Source organism: Bicyclus anynana, chromosome 2 (assembly GCF_947172395.1).
Source record: "Bicyclus anynana chromosome 2, ilBicAnyn1.1, whole genome shotgun sequence".
Lineage (NCBI taxonomy): Eukaryota > Metazoa > Arthropoda > Insecta > Lepidoptera > Nymphalidae > Bicyclus > Bicyclus anynana.
The window spans coordinates 16330067-16343412 of record NC_069084.1 but is presented as its reverse complement, the minus strand read 5'-3'; the positions used below and the strand labels follow the sequence as shown (position 1 = coordinate 16343412).

Genomic DNA, 13346 nt, shown 5'->3' with positions numbered 1-13346 from the left:
GACTACTATATACCTATGAGTAGCTATATATAATCTTTCCCGTATGAGAAAGTAGACCTTTATCAAAAAGTGAATCAAAATTAATTCTTTTTTATCATTTCGCATGATGCTAAATAACAAATGATAGGTAAGTAAGTAGGTATTTGAGCTAAATAGTACGTTTTTTGTAATTTTAATTATTGGAGCAGTTATTAGTTGTGCAGATAGCGTTGCCGTTTGATAAACAGAAGCAAACATTACAGTCTAACTTATAAGAATGGCCCTTGGGGCAGGCTTCATCGTTTTCAACAACTACTGGCACTATATCCACTGACAGATCGTTAGATCTCAAGGAACAAATCTTAGAGCTACACTCCACCGTTTTACCGTCTGCCAAACATCTGCAAGTGTTGCATTCATTTTTATATCTTCGCATCGGTTCACAGAATCCGAGTAAAGTTTTAACGTCTTTCATGATTTTGCCTTGTAGTGTTTTTTTCTTTCTATTTTCTTCATTAACGCATTCCTCATTAAAACGGCACATTTCATATTTGACGCCATCTCTTACGAAGCAGTGGCACAGCATACAGGTCTCTTGGTAATATGTTCCAGGTACGCAGTCCTTTCTCTGGTCTTCGATCACTTTGGGATGTTCCCCAATATTTGATGCACTTTTGCACTTGTTACGGGTGCATTTTATGCGCTTCACATTATTTGCAACTTCGTAGCATTTACAAACATTACAGTCTCTATTGTATTTAGTTCTGGGAACGCAGCTTTGATCGTCCGGTGGTGCGCTCACTTCTTTTAGATTGTCTTCACTGGAGTCATCGTGAGGAAACAATACTTGCAGTTTCTCGGTTCTTTTGATGCACTTTTTTAAAGTGCAGAACATTCTCTTTGCCTTAGTTTTACCGCAATGACATAAATTGCAACCAACTCTGAATACTTTTAATGGTTTTTTATTATGGCATACATTTTGTAGTGGTTTGTAGAGTTTATTTTGAGAACCAGGTTTTTTAAAATTAAATGATTTCGATCGTTTATTCATAGGGTTTAAATATTGCTTTTTTGGATTGGTACAGTTGCCGCAAAGCAGCCTGTTATTTTGGAGACATTCGCAATTTCTGCAACCGAGCACGTATTGATTTTTTAGATCACACGTTGCGTAGATTTCCTGGATGTTATCTACATCGTCTTCATTATTTTTAGGATTAGTCATCTGGAAGGATTCATTCGTTTCTAGAACTGGATCGTCTTCTTGGCACTCTTTCTTTGTACACATTTCCGGATCTAAATATCCAGATGAAGGGCAATAACAAACGTTACAGCCGACGAGATACAATTTAGTGGGTGTGCATGATTCATTTTGGGCCAGACGAGTTTGACCCGTAAGTTCTACTTCGTGAAGAATTTGAAAGAGGTCTCTACAGACTGGATTCGGCCAGTTGCCGTCTTCGTCGCAGACACATAGTATGGACCCTCGCCGATAGTGCACTCCAGATGTGCAAGCTGATGGTTTTGATCGCCACGAACCGTGCCCTTCCATACCAACGTCAATTTCTTGAATAGCATCTATGAAAACGTACAATATTTATTATATAACAAACTCTTCAGCTTTATAATATTAGTATATTTTAGTATTATTATTATAAAGCTGAAGAGTTTGTTTGTTTGTTTGTTTGTTTGATTGAACGCGCTAATCTCAGGAATTACTGGTCCGATTTGAAAAATTCTTTCAGTGTTAGATAGCCCATTTATCGAGGAAGGCTATAGGCTATGCATTAACCCCATATTCCTACGGGAACGGCAACCACGCGGATGAAACCGCGCGGCGTCAGCTAGTTAGTTAATAGTCTTTATTTTGTAATCGGAAGTCAATTAATAATACAGGTTCTGGTTTCAAGAATTCACTGACTTAAAATTAAAAAAAATATTAACAATATTTTACCTTTAAAATGACCAAACGTATCAATTTCTTCACAAACTCTAGCCTTACAGTCGTATTTCTGCCTTTCGTTGCATCTACACCAGTTGCAATCATTCAATACGACTGAGTTTCTTGCACACCGTTCACTCCATACTGTCTCGGCCAGAGCTATGTTTTTAGAAATTGTTAATGCAAAAAATATGTTCCACCAATCTTCAGTTTTTTTATATACCAATTCCTGATGCTCTACGCTTTAGCGTTCTATTGGTCTATTAGCTTGTTATGATCATTATTTTTTTTTATTTTTAGCCCATGCTCCTAACGTTAAGTTAGGTTCTGGAGTTTGGATCATTGTTTGGGAGGTAGCAGGTAACAAAGGTACTAACTTTAAATCGACCAATTTAATTAATCTTTGCTGCGAGGAGTTATTACTCTGTTGATAGGCAACAGTTTTCTCTTATCATTAGGTGGACCAGGGTGGACCGCAGAACGTCTGCTTGGTCCGTTGATGAATTGATTATTACCATAAAAAAGACACTCTTAAAGATTGCTGTAAGCAAGTTAAAAAATAAAACATTTGTTTTAACTTACGTTTGTGATGTCTATACATTTGTGTGGCAGTAAATTGTAAAATGAAAACTAAAATGTTTGCACTTATTGTAAACATATTTGTTTCTAATTTCTTCAGAATATTATGGAAATCATTTCATTTTGATTAGAATTGAAATGGCAAAATCATTTTTAAACAAAAATCTATAAATCAAAGCATTACGTAATAACTTGGGAGTCAAAACTTAATTACCTGGATTTAATTGAAAAGCAATTTTAATCTTCGGTTTAATTTTATGATTACCTACTACTAATAAAAAAGTAATAGAAAATCTGATTACCAATTAAATTTAGGTAACAGTTCAGTTATTCAAGTGCTGGTCCTGGGTTCAAATCCTGGACTTTGAAATTGCTTTTTTTTCTTCTAAGGAATCCTCGATGGCGAAATAAGAAAACCAATAATTTATTCAAATATTTACTTATATATTTTTTAATCGCACGCCTTGTTGGTACAAAGCAATTTACCGTTTGCTAGGCAGAAACAAATATTGCATCTAGGCATCAGTCTTACATTTACTTTCAGAATCTTCTGGATATCAATATTATTATCATTGATGCCATTAGCATTTACTTCTCTAAAAGCATGCTTTTCTCTATTTTTTTTAAGTTCCTTAGTATTCCACTGGGTTTTTGATCAGCTCCGTCTAGTTCCAAACTGTCTATAAGTAAATTGTTTATATTATCATCGGAATCTAGATCAGAATTAAAAACATTGTCGCCTTTGTAATTTTTTCGAAATCTTATACTCTCATCTTTATCAAGAGTCATAGAGTTCATTAGTTTACCATTTATATCTTTATTTTGAGTTCTTCAGTGTACTTTTTTAGTTACTGATCTCAACAGGTTAAATTTGTTAAATCTTTTAGTAGGTGTGCTCTACAGTGATACATTTTGTGTTTTCCTAACAGGGCTCGTTCTTTTGTATTGTTACTATTACATATTAGTTTATTCTTGTTCATGCAATAACATAAATGGCATTGAGATAGTTCTCATTTATGAATTTGTTATTTTCACATAAATTTATTTTCTTAAATAGTAATTCTGTAAAATGGATTAAATTAAGAAGTTTCGAATCGACCTAAAATAATTGAAAACAGATGTTTTTGTTTGTATTTTTAAATTATAATTATTAATAATGTTTTGTAAAATAATGTTTTATAAAATAATGTTTTATAAAATAATGTTTTGATAAGAATATGTTTATGCTGCTTACCTGACTTTATTGCAATTAAGTAATTCAAAAATAACTGTAGAAATAAACAGTATACGTCCATTTTGTGCAGGAAATGTTGATATTTTAATTATTTTGTGAAATACGTGCTGTTTTTCAAGCGGAAGTTATTGTGATCTCACCATTATTAATAACTAGTAGATTCCTCGCGGTTCCACCCAATTGGTTCCCGTTCCCGTAAGAAGACGGAGATAAAATATAGCCTTTCTTAATAAATGGGCTATCTAACACTGAAAGAATTTTTCAAATCGGACCAGTAGTTCCTGAGATTAGCGCGTTCAATCAAACAAACAAATCTCTTCAGCTTTATAATATTGGTATAGATTTTAATTAGATTATTATTTAGAGTTATTTGAAAATCCCATTTCGAGTGAAACATACGTCAAGAGTATTTTTTACGCCTTGCGGCTTGTTTTCATAGATTAAATTGTATGTTAGAAATGACATGGAAACTAAACAAGAGCCATTTTATTCACATCAAAAAAAGTCGGTGTTGCATTGGAACAGTTCTTAGCGTCGCTCTTGAAACAATGCTCCTCCACAACAACCTCGTCTTCACACTCGCATATGAAACATTCGTCCATGATTTTTCCTGGCTCACTACATTTGTAGGTTGTGTGTTCCAAATGTTTAACAGTGACTGTTATACTTTTTTTCGTTGCATCCGATATTAGTTTAGTATCTAAAAAGTAAAGCAATTTAAGTAATACATTTTTAGTTTAACATCTACATATTATTCACTTACTTAACTTCGTCAATATTCTACCGTCGTCTAGTTAACCGTCGTTCAGTTTTATCGGCACAACTTTGACTGTGCAGTTTTTTAATCTATTTCAATCAAAATCATTAGATAAAACTGTACAGTTAACACTGATGTGCAGTTTTAACTCAACAGTCGTGTTCAGTTAAAACACGTACGGGTCCGAAATAGGATAGGAATATAAAGGTGAGTTGCGTAAGACCTATCTTATATCTAATCTCTGCTCTGTGGAAAGCTCTATCATATATATATTTTTTTTTAATTTCTAACAATACTTACTATTGCCTTCTATTCTTCGACCCATTGATAAGTAATTGAATCCAGGAAATGCCTCTTCACAGAAAACGGACTTGGGCAGCGGGCGACAGAAACTATTGATGTTCCCCAAGTAGGGACAGATACATTGCCTACAGCTAGAATATTATCAAATTGATAATTTTTTTTTTATTTAGTTTGAGAATGTTAATGGTGTAGAATTTTAGTTTGGATGATACGAAAATTATTGCATATTTTACTTTGCACTACTTACCGAAGAATATACATTGATCCTGGAGAACATTCTTTTCTCTCTGCACTATCAGACAAGTGGTAAATGTAGCATTTGTCGTGTACATCTCTTCGTATTCGAGAATGTGCATTGAGATGTTTGATTGCTTTTATCGTGCTCATGTCCTGTAAATGTTTTGCAAGTTCTATTAAAAAGTCGATAAACTTATAAATAATATCGTATTCATGAAGATGACTAATTAACTTGGTTATTCTAGATATTATTACTACAGAATATTGTTTTAGATAATTTTATTTACTAACCAGTTTCGAACTTCGATCTAAATCAAAACCACCTGCAGTTGGTTTAGTTATACCCTTTTCTTTCTCATTACAAATAATTCGTTCGCAAGACGCGTATACTTTTAATCCTAAATCTGGACACAGGCATATATTGCAACCCATTGAAAACTCTTCTCCCGGGAAACATACATCCAAATTTCGGGTTGCATCATCGTGAACTTGATTTTCTAGTAAACTAATTGACGATTTTGATATTCTCCATCGTGACCCGCTGCAAGTATTATTAGTGCACACTCTATCTGCTTTATTACCATTTGGTGGGCAAACGCACACATTACAGTCGTCACTAAATAAGTGGCCAGGTATACAGCTATCAGATCTTAAAGCACTCTTCTCGCACGAATTTTTGGTACACTTAGCAACATTTTTAAGTCCATTGGGTGGACAAAGGCAAATATTGCAGTCAACTTCATAATAATCAAGAGGTTCACATACAAACTTTTCATTAGTTATTTTTATATTCTCAAAACAGTTGTTTTTAGTGCAAGCTTGTTCCCCCAATACTCCACCATCTGAACAAATGCAAAAGTTACATTTAACTCTAGAAATAGATCCCGGTGTGCACACTCCAGTTGAATCATCCACAGATTCTGGATTAGCGTGAGATTTATGTGATTCCATTATTATTCTTTTTGCTTCACAGTCATCATATGTGCACCACTTTGGATCAATCTTCCCCGCTTTGGAACAGTAACATGTATTACATCCAAAATCAACTAAAGTACTCGCTTCGCACTTTGTTGATGGATCAAATATTATTTCAGTATTTTTCAAATATTTATATTTTAAGTCCTGTGTAATATTTGTACAAAGTTTGAAATTCGTATCACCATTATCTGTACACAAGCAGTATCTACCATTATTGATGTATACTGTGTTTGGTTCACAGTTGTCTCTATTTCTAACTGTTTTTATATTAATGTTATCTATTAAATTTGTGTTGACTTTACTATCATTCAACACTTTCTCGAGAACAGTTATTTTACTTTGATATGAACAACATCTAGTACAATACTTTTCATCAGTAAGTCCATTTTTCAAACAAAAGCACTCCATACAAATGGGTACAATTTCTCCGGGACTACAAACATCCATGTGATTGTAATATTCAAAATCAGAGATCTTGGCGCAATCAAGCTCCAGACAGGAACTCTCATTCACAGTGCCCTCTAACGTACAGTCACAATAAATGCATTTCCTTTCAGTAAAAGTACGAGGTGTGCAAATATCTGAAGAACTTCTCAGTGAATGTAAATGTACCTGCTTAGTTGCGTTACAAGGAGTTTTAACGCATAATTTATCATCGGTTATACTATTTTCGGGACATCGACAAATATCGCATTCTTGCCTATATAATGTCCCCGGAATGCATCTCCGTTTGTATGTAGTTTGTGTCTGACATTTCTCCAAACATTTATCAAGAACGAAGTATCCATACTCAGAACAGAGACATTGTATACAAGGGAACAGATACATAACATTGGGGATACATTGGTTTTGTTTACTTAACGTAATGATATCGGACGTGTGGTCTACAGAGCAAGACGTGTCAACTGCACATTTGGCATCAGAAGCACGGCCCGAAGCAGGACAGAAGCAAAGACTACAGTTTATGTAATATGATCTGAATGGTGTACATCTCGGACCGTATTCTGCGAGTCCGTGATAAGAAATTCCAGGCTTTGTTACCCAATTTGAGCAAAAAGCGCTGGTGCACTTGAGTTGTCCATTGCTCTCACAAACACATTGGTTGCAGCCTTTCCAAACAACTTGTCCAGGTGGGCAAGGTTGACGTCTTGAAACAGTTTTGCAATTAGCTTCTGTATATCTACCTTGCGGGTCGCATAAACAGAGACGATCATTCAGTGCGAAATAAGTGTTTGGAACGCACGCACCTACGGGTCAATTTTCATAATAAAGAAAAATGTTAAAATAAAATATTCATTGGAATAAATAAAAAGTGACTTACGCAGAGAATGAATTTCATATGGCTGACATGTTAATATAACTAAAAATGTTAAACCGAGGGACATGTTTTTTATGTGTAACAAAAAATATTGATTATTTTAATCTACGTATAAACATAAATTTCAATCTTAAAACTAATTTCACGCTCAAAAGGCGGCTTAATTATTAAAATGCATTCCTAAGAAAGACGTTGTTTTATTTCTTTTCTATTTTGATTCATCGAGTTAATATCAAATCGTGACTTTACGATGGTAATTCCATTTACTTTTATATTAACAAACGTATCCAGTATTTCATGTTCCATTAAAGTTTGATCATGAAACATGAAATATTAATACTACCATATAGCAGGAATTAAATTTTTTTGAGAAACGAAGCAAAAAGACCAAATGATTCAGTAAATAAAACAAGATCATGAATAATAATTGCTTAAATTTATATTTGCCAACACATTTGCCAATTTTGCGTACTGCGTTCATTTAATAGTTCAAAGACCATGCTTATCTAAATAAGTCTCCCTATCTTGCAAATCCTTTGCCTGCGAATACGTGAGGCAGATCTTCTGGGTACATCTTAAGCTTCCGTCGGGTTGACAGTGGCACTCGTTACAATGGAACCTGTAATCATTTTCATATCTACATCTATATGTATTGTCAATGCTGCACAGACTATATTTTTCACTATCAACGCAGTAGGTACTAGTATTACAATACCCGTAATCATAATCATGATTAACAGCCGATTGACGTCTACGTCTAGCAAGGACTCCCAAAAACAATGGTCTCGAGCCGCCAGCATCCAGTGGCTATCCACCTCGTTTGATGAACTCGGTCCATCTATAGTGGGGGGGTCTAAAACACTGCGTTTTCCGGTGCGGGGTCGCCATTCCAACACCATGGGACCCCAACGTCATTCGCAACAATTGTCATTCGCGACTCGCTGAGCTATGTTAGTGACTTTGGTTTTTTTGAGGATCGCTACATCATCCGCTGAGTGACTTCAAAGAAAATCCCACGGTTAGCGAATAAGTCTCGGATCCGTAAGTAATTGGCGATAAGAATTTGTAAGAAATTTTCGACGTAAAGATGTCGCGGAGTTTCCCGAACGCTGCCCAGCCGAGCTGGATTCGACGGTTCACCTCTTTCTCGAAATAACTGTGCAATCAAGAGCTAATAAAAGTTAAGATAATAAAATCTATTTGAATTTTAATGTACATAATAAATATCGTAATTGTCGATGATTACAAAAACAAAACATAGGTAACATTTTCCCTAACGACTTACTTGTAGGAAACATTTGGTTTACACTTTTCCTTCTGAATATCTAGAGTTAATTTCATATTCGTGCCAGCTGCTGACGACAACAGTTGTTTTCCCGACATATGGTTCCCACAATTTGGTATCGGCTTGCACTGGTTTTGGTTGTTCACGCATTTGCAATCGGCACAGAGAAATTTGAAGTCTTTTTTGCATGGACGTCCTAGAAAAACGAATGTGCAGTAAATACACTCATTACGTTAGATCAGCCTCAGGACGTTAGTCCAACTAAATAAAGAGAACTTGATAGAACTAGAAGAAAACTAGAACTTAAATCTCCTTTTACGTCGTCAGACTACCAGAAATATTTTGGAACTTACGCACTAACTAGGCTTTGTTTTACTGGAGTATCGTGATTTTTGTTAAAACACATTTCGTTTATCTACATCTACACTAATATTATATAGAGGAAAGATTTGTATTTCTGTATGTAACGAATAAACTTCAAAACTAATATTCGTTATTTTATTACGAGAGCTTCTGTTGTGTACGCTGCGTAATCCGTCAAACGCAAACATTATTTAAAGTTACCCTTTAAAGGCTCTAAAATAACGCATTATTTGCGAAGGTGTTTTTATAAACTCTATTACCCAAATAATCCTTATTTCTTATCCAAATTCAAATCCAATATTCAAAATTGCTCTTGACATAATTTTCTGTTAATAAATGAATGTAACTAAAATACCTGTGAGTTCTTTCGATTGCACATTTGTGGCACTATCAAGGTCGATGCAATACTTCATAGTGCAAATCAGATCATGTTTGTGACTGCAGAAGCAAATATTACAGACAACGTAGTAACTCTTTCCTGGATCGCATTTGGCCCCCATATGTGGAAGCTCTGGAAGATCGATTACAGATCGCGTCTCCATTTCTGAGATATCCTTATCACTGAATCGGTCTGTAAGAAGTTACAACTCTGAACTAGTTAAATTAATGAAAGTAGCACTTTTAAAGTAAGCATTTTTTTTAAAGAATATATGCCTTATCTTTTAAATTGTCTAGTGGTTACGACAATAGACCAACGGGACGGGGATCGAACCACCACCCTTTGATGATGAGTCCGACCGCTCTCACCATTGAGCTATTGAGGCATTATTTACGACATTCAAGAAGCGACAACCCCATCAAAACTTAGTAGTAGAGGAGTCCGGAATGCTAAATTTGCAGTTACTACAGGTTCATTGCAATCGATTAGATTTGGTAGATTAGATGATAAAAAGAATAAATGGTTTTACGCTTTCAGCGGTGGGGAATAAAACTAAATACTTTAAAGACAATTTTTATTACTTTGGCATACTGAAATCATCAGAAAACATGAGCGATTATTCAGGAGATTATTTCAAGATAACAGAAATATAAGGGTTTTATTTTGTAACTTTGGAACCCTCCCATTCCATTATGTTATGCTCAAATCGTCAGATTTCGAAATGCACACCCTTTAACTATCAACTTACCTACCCTATCTTAATATGACGTGCGTGCGTGCGTGAATATTACTGAAGTTAGTTTTTTATGTATATTGCAAGGTATATTCCCTTATGTTCATCTGACGCGCTCGTGTAACTGCAAAAAATCCCTTCTTCGGCTCCCCTACTATATTTCTTAGCCTTGAACAAAACAAGCCTAAGCCTATCTGCCATAAGTTGCCAATGAGCTTTTAGTCAAAAGTCAAGTATTATGTCAGTCATATATTTTGAATCATCTTTGTATTAAAATAAAAAAATATATCTTACTAGGTAACTCGCCACTGCATGAGCGAGTACATTTTGCTTTTTCTTTATCATCACAAAAGCATTTCTTACATCCGCTGCTATAAATCATTCCGGGAACACATTTTCCTTTCGGTAATGTGAGCAATTTCTTCTTCGAACTACCTTTCCTAAGAGCTCCTGAATTTACTCCCTTAATTACTTTCTTTTTTTCATCATCTTTTACTTGCCGCAGTGCTTTTGGGAGTACTCCATTATTTAATTTCTCCTTGTTTTCTTTCTTATCTGATTCTTCTTTAGCTTGCCGCAGCGCTGTTTGGATAGTATTCTCAAAGCAGGACATTTTGGTGCACATAAGTTTATTCCGTTCTCCGCATTGACATGTGTTGCATAACATTTTGTACACCTTTCCCTGAACACAACTTTCACCATCTTGGATTTCTGGCAAATCGTTATGATCAATTTCATGTTGGTTGGCTGTAAGTAAATAGTAAATTAGTATACCTTGGGTAAAGACAATGGGTAGGCATTGCTTTTTTAAAAAACAGGTTTTTTAAAAAAGCTTTGGTGTAAAAGTAACAAAAAGAAACTAGAGTAGTTAAAAATTCCTGAATACACAACTTAATATAAATTCATTGATTATCAAAGTACGATATGCATATATCAAATTTGTGTCCTTCTAAGTTAGGTAGGTATACATTGACAATTTATACAAAATGTTTAATGCCTTTTCTAATGGCAAATATTACACGTGAAAAATTAGGAGACGTACAAAAGATGTAGATGTAGTCAGATTTTAGATCGCGCTTCACAGATTTATTGTCTGATCGCAAGTATCGGAAGGTCTCCCTGCAGTTGAAGGAACCCCATCTTCCCTCATAATTGCAGGTGCACAGCAGTTCCTCATATTTATAAGTAACATGTGGTTGACACTCGTCCTTGCTGGATTTCCTTGGATTTACTAGAAGCAAAACATTTGATAATCACATTACAATTTTTCTCGTCTTTGTATATAATTATGTATTTATGATTTATTATCATGCATTATGATGCCATGTGAGTTCTTGCTCTGTTTACGACGTCATGATGTCAGATGGAATATTAGCCTGGCCCCAGTGACGTAACGTACCTTGGAGGCCCTGTATCAAAATTAGTGGGGAGCCCCAAATGAAGGGTAAAGATTTCTCTTAGAAGAAACAAAAATGCTCGCTTAAAATAAGTATAACAATGACTTGACCTATGTTATATACAGGATGTTTTCAACTTTTGGGCGCACGCTTAACCCAGGGGAAAAAAGATTAGGTGGTGATTATTAGGTGGATTATCTACATAAGTTTACCTACTAATTTTTGCTTTCCGGGCGCTCAGTATCTTTGATACGGCTGTATCAGTAGCTACGCCCCTGCTTGGTCCGTTAGTTTATTGTTAGCACCTGCGTGGCATAACCGAACTTTGTCAGAGAAATCCAGATGCACAACTCGCAATTTTTCTGCCCGTGCCCACCACTGTTGTAGTGGTAGGCTTCGGTCTGATCTTTCTTAAATCTTACACGGTGTTTTGCATGGAGGTATTCAATCATCATCATCATCATCATCATGTCAGCCGATGGACGTCCATTGCAGGACATGGGCCTTTTGTAGGGACTTCCAAACATCACGATACTGACCCAGGTGTTCTATACCTACGCTAAATTTCCTTAGATGATGTTTTAAATCTATAATAACTAGGTACTATACCTATGAACCTACATCTTACTGGGTTATAAGTAATGATTACTCATTCGTTAACAACTCACCTACACTCAGTGGACAAGGGACGGCGTGGCAAACGAACAAGCCATCCTCTCTGCAGATGCACTCGTGGCATGGCCCCTTCACTACTTGAGTTGGCTTGCAAAGGGCATGTGGATGCACTGCGTATAGCATGGCGGGTTAAAACGAAATATTACTGCCTATATCATACAGCATACACAGAGCCGTGACAACTCAATGTAAATGACCTCTGTCTTCGATTCGGAGGGCGGAGGTTCGAATCCGGTTCGGAGCATGCGCCTCCAACTTTTCAGTGTGTAAGAAAATAAATATCACGTGTCTCAAACGGTGAAAAAATCGTGCGGAAACCTGCATACCTGAGAATTTTCTTAATTCTCTGCATGTGTCAAGTCTACTAATCCTCATTGGGCTAACGTGGTAGACTAAGGCCTAACCCTCTTATTCTGAGAGGAGACTCGTGCTCAACAGAGTGCCGAATATGGGTTGATAACGATGTTAATCCAGGATAAAATCAATTCCCATTTCAAATTTCACTAAAACTGGTTCAGTAGCTGCGGAGGAACAAACACATACATAATAATTTTCGCCTTTATAATATTAGTGTTATAATTAAAAGATGTAGCAAGCATTCATCTATACTTATAATAAATCTGTAGAGAGGTCAATTCTGTACATGAAATATATTTCCAAAATAACTATCAGCCGGGCTAGCATGGGCAAGGGATAAAATTTTTATCCACCCATTATATCCACTGACTAAGGATATAAATCCACCCGTCATAGCATGACCACAAGGGAAAGACAAATTAATCCCCGATTGACATTACGCGTGGAGATCTTTTCCTCGACTATGGCATATGGAGTGGATAAAATGATATACTTTGGGACTTTTGACATTTAAACGCGATAAATTTATCCCTGTGAAGTTGATGTGGGGATAAAACTTTACTTAAAAAAACAATTATGTCTCGCATGTTTTGGTCTTTAACAATTGCTTCGCAATATGGGGTAGGGTAGGGGTAGGGTAGCGGTAGGGTAGGGGTGGGGTAGGGGTGGGGTAGGGGTGGGGGTGGTGTAGGGGTGGGGTAGGGGGGGTGGGGGGTAGGGTTGGTGTAGGGGTGGGGGAGGGGGGGAAGGGGGGTGGGGGAGGGGTGGGGGAGGGGTGGGGTAGGGGTGGGGTAGGGGGGGTGTGGGCGGGGGGGTGGGGTAGGGTTGGTGTA

At 36.2% G+C, this 13346-nt stretch overlaps 2 protein-coding genes across 2 annotated transcripts; both read right to left on the bottom strand.

Moving 5' to 3' along the window:
• Positions 1-19: 19 nt before the first annotated feature.
• LOC112055755 (uncharacterized) lies at positions 20-5979 on the bottom strand. Its single transcript, XM_024095949.2, has 5 exons — positions 5320-5979; positions 5039-5181; positions 2984-3093; positions 1931-2077; positions 20-1554 (listed from the first exon to the last, which is right to left on the bottom strand). The coding sequence occupies exons 1-5, from the start codon at positions 5977-5979 to the stop codon at positions 173-175; spliced, it is 2442 nt and encodes an 813-aa protein (XP_023951717.2). The 3' UTR covers positions 20-172.
• A 1776-nt stretch (positions 5980-7755) lies between these two features.
• On the bottom strand, positions 7756-13187 carry LOC112055753 (uncharacterized). The gene is made up of 6 exons (XM_024095947.2): positions 12150-13187; positions 11127-11315; positions 10379-10831; positions 9328-9543; positions 8610-8805; positions 7756-7943 (listed from the first exon to the last, which is right to left on the bottom strand). The coding sequence occupies exons 1-6, from the start codon at positions 12277-12279 to the stop codon at positions 7814-7816; spliced, it is 1314 nt and encodes a 437-aa protein (XP_023951715.2). The 5' UTR covers positions 12280-13187; the 3' UTR covers positions 7756-7813.
• Between the last annotated feature and the right edge of the window lie 159 nt (positions 13188-13346).

Excerpts from the sequence above, each read along its gene's own strand:
- LOC112055755 (XM_024095949.2), bottom strand. The coding sequence starts at position 5,979 with ATGGAATCACATAAATCTCACGCTAATCCAGAATCTGTGGATGATTCA. Across the intron at positions 5,182-5,319 it reads TAGATCGAAGTTCGAAACTG|GACATGAGCACGATAAAAGC; the intron begins GTTAGTAAATAA and ends AAACATTTACAG. Across the intron at positions 1,555-1,930 it reads TACGTTTGGTCATTTTAAAG|ATGCTATTCAAGAAATTGAC; the intron begins GTAAAATATTGT and ends ACGTTTTCATAG.
- LOC112055753 (XM_024095947.2), bottom strand. The coding sequence starts at position 12,279 with ATGCTATACGCAGTGCATCCACATGCCCTTTGCAAGCCAACTCAAGTA. Across the intron at positions 10,832-11,126 it reads TGACTACATCTACATCTTTT|CCAACCAACATGAAATTGAT; the intron begins GTACGTCTCCTA and ends ATTTACTTACAG. Across the intron at positions 9,544-10,378 it reads ATGCAGTGGCGAGTTACCTA|ACCGATTCAGTGATAAGGAT; the intron begins GTAAGATATATT and ends AACTTCTTACAG.